Source organism: Astatotilapia calliptera, chromosome 3, assembly GCF_964374335.1.
Source record: "Astatotilapia calliptera chromosome 3, fAstCal68.1, whole genome shotgun sequence".
Classification (NCBI taxonomy): Eukaryota; Metazoa; Chordata; class Actinopteri; order Cichliformes; family Cichlidae; genus Astatotilapia; species Astatotilapia calliptera.
This window is the reverse complement of record NC_137424.1, coordinates 2,745,772-2,752,839: the sequence shown is the minus strand read 5'-3', so window position 1 is coordinate 2,752,839 and position 7,068 is coordinate 2,745,772. Positions and strand designations below refer to the sequence as shown.

Genomic DNA, 7,068 nt, shown 5'->3' with positions numbered 1-7,068 from the left:
TTTCATTGTCTTTTGTTAATGTCCTTAACCTTTCCTTTATTTATTTTATTTTTTTCCCCCTCAGTTATCCTAAGTTCTACCTACCCAAAGTGTCACGGTCCTGAGTCTGTGGACTCGGTGTTTTTCTGTTTGTATTAGTTAGCTTTGATTTCATGATGTGTTTTGATTCTCTTGGGTTTGATTTCTGTCGCTAGTATTCCTAACTTCCTAGGTCCTGGGCATTTCTTGTGTTCTCCTTCTTAGGTCGTGGTTCTGTGTTCTGTTAGTATACAGTCGTCTCTGTCAGTGTGTCTCTTGTTCTGTCACCGTATCCCCTAGGTTAGTCCACGTCTGTTTAGTTTCCTGTTTTACTTTGAAAGTCTGTGTACTATGTCAATGTGTTGAGTTTTGCCTCGTCATGTCTGATGAGTCCCAGCTGTGCTCTCCTCCTGTTTCACATTCCCTAATCACCTCAGTATGTATTTAAGCCTTGTGTGTTTCCCTGCCAGTTGGCGCGTTGTCCTCGGTTCTTGTTTGTCATTTGTTGTTCCATTTCGTTTATATTTTAATAATCTGGTGTTTTAGATTACAGAAGCCAATGAGGACTCAACTGGTGGAGAAGTTGTGCAGTCTGAGATGGCAATGTAAGTCTTTGACAACTGCCTTTGGACTGTAGCACTGTAAATGCATTACACCCTCTCATCAACAATATTTACCATATTGCAGTGTGCTGCATGACACCGAGACACCTGACCATAGCAGGCACAATGTACAGGAGCCAGAGGTTATCAGGTAAATGGCACTCTGTTTGTTTATGAGTTGGAATTTTAATCTTAAACTATTGCACAATTTCATTTATTTTTTTTGGTGAAAACTAGTTTGGTACAAACTAATTATATCATTATTATAACTTTGATCATTTTGTGTAGTCTAGATCAATAAATATCTGCATTGGGGTCCTCTTCCTGCTATGAAATATTTCTGCTATTCCTTTGCAGTGGGCTGCATGAAAACCATACAGCTCATTCTAGTAGGCATGGTCTCCAGGAACCCGAGGTTAACAGGCAAGTGGTAGTTGTTGAATAACATGCCAAAACTTAAGTGTAAACTGGAACATATAAAGCACACACCATAGGTAAATAGACACTCAATAAGTACAATATACGGGGTGAGACCAGCGAATATTAAAATTTGAAAGGTTGCATGTATTGAACTGATAACATTTATGTGCTCTGAATATAGACCAATGGTTTAATTGCCTCATTCGGTTTCTGTTTTGCTTTTTCATGTTTTTCAGATTTGTTGATGTCGTGATATTGGTATTTTTAATTGCTGAAAATGCATCGATAACACTTTAGTCAGCCTGACCATTCAGACACTTGGAACTACAAATCACCCAAACTATTCCCAGTAAATGGGCAGTTCCTTATGTTTCACAAAAAAGGAAAAGAAGACACTGCTGGCCTGTGATAATCTTTTGTGCGCAGGAAAACTGCACTGTCAAAACTTGAAAGTTGCATTTTATAGTTTATTGATCCATTTTGGCAACCAATAACAAGATCCATTTTTGTTCCTTCATGCTGCTTGTCTCTCAAATTAAAAAACAAACAAACAAAACAAAAGGCCTATCTCAGTGCATGCTGGTCTTATGTCTTAACTCTTAAGTTATCAAAAATAGCCCTGAAATTCTTCCTGGCTGACTTGATAAGATAAACAACAAAACAATGAAGTGAGCATTAACCTACAAATAAAAAAATGATTAACCCAGAAATGGAAGTAAACTAACAACAAACTTTAAATTTTAATATTTTGAAATTTGTTAAAATACAAATGGCTCCAACAGATGCAATCAAGGACCCCATGGCCATTTTAAGTGCCTGTATCTATACAGTAAAAGAATGTGAAATCAGATTCTTTTATCAGAGGAGTCATTCCATTTCAGTATGTATACATGATATTAAAAAAATCAAATGCATTTGTTCTGTTTAGGGAAGAATTTTACATCGACTCTGCAGAGTCAGAAGTATCAGACCTGGATGAGGCTGTCCTGGCTTCCCCTGAACAAAATGACTCGCATGTATGTCTCATGAACAACACTGCCAGAACTGCTGTGTATGTGTTTCATGTAGTCATGACCCTTCTCTCTCTCCCCCCTCCCCCCCCCCTTTCTTCAGGACGAGATGGACCTTGCGACTGTGTTGAAAGATTTCCAGGAAACGCATCTTGACACCAGCAATTATTGTGCAATAATAGCCCGACGTAGGAAAATCCTACATAGTGCCTGCATGGCACTTTCCAAGTCATATTTTGCCTGGCATAAATTGCCAAATATTGAATTTGTTGGTGAAATGGCCGATGATTATGGAGGCCCAAGGCGGGAATTTTTTCGGTAACCCATTCCCATCTCTCCCACACAATAATAGAATGCGTGAATGTGTTCTTTGTTGTTGCAAAGATGAAATCACAATTTGACTTAATTTTTTTTTTTTTTTTTTTTTTTTTACTATCTTTTCCTGCAGATTACTTATGGTCGAAACTCAGAATTCCCTAGGGATTTTTGAGGGGAAGCCTGGCAGTCTGTTGTTCAGCTATAGCCAGCAGTTGCTGTCAAGCAACAAGTTTTATACGGCTGGTAAACTGATTGCTTGGTCGATAGCGCACAATGGGCCAGGGCCACGGTGTATCAACAGACACCTGTTCTGTATGATGTGTGGCCAGAAGACATCTCTTGATGACTTCGATGTAGAGGTCTTCATGGACGAAGACATCAAACAGAACATAGAAAAGGTAAAACTGTGTGCATGCTGAGGTGTAATTAAATTCAGTGAAACACAATGCATAGCTTAACTCATCAGTGGAACGTCTCAAAATGTAAGTACACTTAGTGAATGCTTTAAACGTATGTATTTATGGAGGTGCCTAATTTTCAAGGTTTCCAGCTGCAGCACCCCAGAAGACCTGGCAGACTTGAAAAGTCACCTTGGGGACTGGATTGCAGGCTGTGGTATCCCTGACATCTACACTGCCACACTACTTGATGTTAAGAGGATAAGGGGCGAGATTGTATCTCATTTTGCGTTTCACAGGTGAGAATTTGTTAGAAAATTACAAAGTACTTTCCTGGTCAGTGCTCGTCTTCCCATTGTGTTCCCCCCTAATAGTTAACACTTAAACAAATCATCAATCTGCTGAGTTTATATCTGTATTGCAGTTAAGGTGGTGTTTAAATTGACAAAACTTTTTGTTTTGTTTCACAATTTTGCTATGTTGTATGAATTGAGAGTACAATCTGTGGTCAACAGGGTTGCCAGCATGATTCAGCAGTTTGTTGCCGGTATGGACTCGTGTGGTCGGTTCTGGCAAATGGTGAAGAGATGCTGGAAGCAGTTCCTTCCTGTATTTACAAATGCAGGAAATAAACTTACAAGGAACAGCTTCCAGGATCTCTTCACCATTGGATGGAGTCCAGCTGGAAGTAACAGACGTGAAGAAGAGGAAGCAACCATCTTTCAGTGGGAATGGTGGCTTATGGCCATTCAGGGTGAGTACATAGAATACAACACATGTCTTGTTTCTGTTTGAATTGCTTAAGGCATTTCATGTTAAATACAGTGTCCACAATACAAAATACAGACAACTAAATCGAAACAACACTTGGGTGCAATAAAACCTTAGAACTTTGCAAAATCCACCCCTTCTTAGAGCATATGAGGAAGTTTTTGATTATTTTACCTTTTTAGGTGAGGTATTTGAAAGGAAACCACCTACAACAAATATTTTTGGAAGATTATTTCTTTTATCCTCTGTCATTTCTACCAGATCTTGCTTGTTTAGACTGATAGGATGTAATTTGATTTTCATTGTGATTTCTGGTAAACATTAATTTTATTACATGACTGAAAACTTCTCCTAACACTAAAATATTAAATAGTTATATTACATACTTGTATTTAAAATATGGTAAAATTTATGATTCAATTGTATTAGCACATCTGAGAATTAAGTAAATGGTAAATGGCCTGTATTTGTATAGCGCTTTACTAAAGCAGTCATCCACACATTCACACACTGGTGATGGCAGCTACATTGTAGCCGCAGCCACCCTGGGGCGCACTGACAGAGGAGAGGCTGCCGGACACTGGCGCCACCGGGCCCTCTGACCACCACCAGTAGGCAACGAGTGAAGTGTCTCGCCCAAGGACACAACGACCGAGACTGTCCGAGCCGGGGTTCGAACCAGCAACCTTCCGATTACAAGACTCAAGACTCTTGAGCCACGATCACCCCCAGTGTTTTTGCAGTGTTTAAGATAGAATAACACAATTTGAAACTTGTCTCCCTTTGAGACAAAGGTCATTTGTTAATTAGATGCACTGCCTAACTAGAAGAACCTTCAGGTATTACGTTGACTATAACGAAACCTCCTGTATATTAGTGTCTTAGAGTAATCGAGTGGTGCAATGACAACACCCACGCAAATGTGACATCACTAGAAAGCCAATGTACTCTTGCAAGGACAGAATGAATAACTTCTTTAAAAAAAAATACACATTGCATAAACAGTCCTTGACATATAGGTCTGACTCGGAGGACAAAATTAATTTCCTGTCTTAGCAGGGCAGGATTGCTTTGAGTAATTATTATTATTATTATTTTTTTTTTTTTTAATGCAATGCTTTGCAATAATTGTTTTGCCTAACAACCTGTTTTTGACTCCAAAATAGTCATTAACGCAACTGTTCTACTATGCAGTCAGTGTAACTGATTATAAATCTACACATTGCACCTTATTTAACACTTGTATGTATTTTAACAGAGCGAGAGGTGGACCACACATTTGAAGAGCTCCTCGTCTTTATAACTGGGGCTGACTTACTTCCACCACTGGGGTTCCCACAGTCCTGCAACATCGACTTCTACGATCAGGAGTCAGGGATGCGGCGTATCCCGTACACATCAACGTGCAGCTTATCCCTGTATCTCCCAAGAGGTGTTGCAGATGAAGATCAATTCAAAGATCTTATGAATGATGCCTTAAAAGGATCCCTGGGATTTGGAAAGGTGTAGCTGCATACATGAACTGATGCTGGGAAGCTGTGGTTAAAACATGTGGGCTTTTGGGATGAAGTTCTTATTGTAAATGTTCTTAAAGGGGATTGCTCCTGGCACTCAGGCTTCTTAAAGATTTTACATTTTAAAAGTGTTTTTACAAATGACTGTTCATTGTGTATATAGTTATATTTATAGTCCAGTTAAGACAACTAGGGTATTCATGCATCAAGCTATGCAAAATAAGTGGTGTTCAGAAAGTTTCCAGGAAATGGTTCAAATGACAATTCATCTAGAAATATTCTTTTGAAAGATTGTTGTTTATGTTCAATTATAGTACACTGCATAGAGTGGTTTTTGTTTTTTATTTTCAAGATGTACAAGAGATGCCAGACAAACTTTGAACTAAAAGACACTGACTTTTGTAAAATAAAATATTGTAATGTCAGTTCTCATGATGTCTTGTCTATTTAAAAATTAAATTTGAGGCTTACCTGTTACTGTCAAATACTGGTATTGGGTTCCATTGACGAGGGCTATGTAGTACAATTATGTGCTTAAGTCAAGGTAAAAGGTTAAATGAATTTACCCTCATCTGTTCTCAAACCAAGAACTGAAGAATCAATCTCAACTCAGAATTAAAAGTTACGAATTAATTTTACTGGTTTCGAGAACAAAGCAGTTTTAACAAACTGACTTTAAGCTCCGGCGCTAACTCTGAGATTGACACCTGGCCTTTCACTAAAACCTGGTTAAAAATCAATTATGTAATTGTAGAAGAATTATGTAAGAGGCTGTAAAGCTTTTTTTGTTAAAAAAAAAAAAAGAATCACGTCAAGATAATGAACACTGGTATTAAAATTATATTTTATACATAAGGCAATAACTGTAATTACCAAAGTAAAGAAAATGATTTGTTAGACTCAGTTTGTTGGTGAACGATGCTTAAAAAGTGTGTAGCAATTTGGACACTATATCCAGTGATTGCTTTGCTTTTTCTATGGTCACGGCTTACCTACTTTATTACAGTCATTTGGCTGTACGTGAAAATATATTTAGCTAAAGTTCCTTCTGCTTGTTTAGGTTTATCTCTGTGTTATAGGTTCATTCAGCCCAACCTCAGGAAACTTGTCTGCTTGCCTACTGTCATCTCTACAAGCCTAAAAACAAACAATTTTAAAAGAGGCTATACACATGACATTTTTTCTACTTAATTTACTCGTGTGTGCCATACAGAGGGAAATATCTCAATCAGAATCGCATTTATTGGAAAAGTATATGCGCAAACACATACAAGGAATTTGGTTCCATTTGAGGGCGTCTTTCAAGCACAAACAAGTAAAACACAATCCATATGTGTATGGACATACATAAATACACACGCACACAGGTGTATAAACTAACAATATAATACACAATCTAATTCTTTTACACAGAAATTACAGGATTACAGAAGTTGATACCAAAGAGTGCAGTTGCAGTCTAGCAGTGTGACAGTTTAACCACTTAGGAGGGAGATGGCGGGGGAAAGAATTTTGATCAAAGTTAATGTCTCCACTTATTTCGAAAAGAAAAAAGAGCATACTGTCATTTACTTGCTTTTATTATTTATTTATATGCCCTCCGCGGACCATCTCTGCACTGCGTGGGTGATTAGTGGCTCCCTGCACAGGAAGGGCTGCACACACAGGGACAAGACGCACTCGGTTACGATCGGATCTTCCCTGGGCAGGGGGAGGTGATGAACTGTATGCCACTTTTTCATTGGCATACATTAAGTACAATGTTTTATTGCCTACGGTGGGGCAGGTCACATACTGGGTGAAGGTGGGCAGTGTGGAGTCCAGCGAGACATGATTAAAGTCCCCTGATATTAGAAGAAGAGCTCTCGGAGATTGCGTTTGCAGTCTGCGGACCACAGAGAGTCACAGGCTGCCTCCACGGATGCTAGCGGCTAATAGCTCAATGTCTGTGTTGCAGAGTTGTTCTTTCACAGCGATGTGCCCAGAGATACCACAACCGTCTTTAACAAACACCGCC

The 7,068-nt window shown here is 38.8% G+C and overlaps 1 protein-coding gene across 1 annotated transcript; it reads left to right on the top strand.

The window, feature by feature from the left end:
• Positions 1-1,922: 1,922 nt before the first annotated feature.
• On the top strand, positions 1,923-5,751 carry LOC113029020 (G2/M phase-specific E3 ubiquitin-protein ligase-like). The gene is made up of 6 exons (XM_080299711.1): positions 1,923-2,056; positions 2,154-2,368; positions 2,499-2,766; positions 2,911-3,065; positions 3,282-3,520; positions 4,796-5,751. Exons 1-6 carry the CDS (start codon positions 1,931-1,933, stop codon positions 5,044-5,046), a joined length of 1,254 nt encoding a protein of 417 aa, XP_080155837.1. The 5' UTR covers positions 1,923-1,930; the 3' UTR covers positions 5,047-5,751.
• The last annotated feature ends 1,317 nt before the right edge of the window (positions 5,752-7,068 follow it).

Bases quoted from the DNA above. Each gene is read 5' to 3' on its own strand.
- LOC113029020 (XM_080299711.1), top strand. From the start codon at position 1,931: ATGATATTAAAAAAATCAAATGCATTTGTTCTGTTTAGGGAAGAATTT. The intron at 3,066-3,281 runs GTGAGAATTTGT...TGTGGTCAACAG, and splicing joins TCTCATTTTGCGTTTCACAG to GGTTGCCAGCATGATTCAGC. The intron at 3,521-4,795 runs GTGAGTACATAG...GTATTTTAACAG, and splicing joins GTGGCTTATGGCCATTCAGG to AGCGAGAGGTGGACCACACA.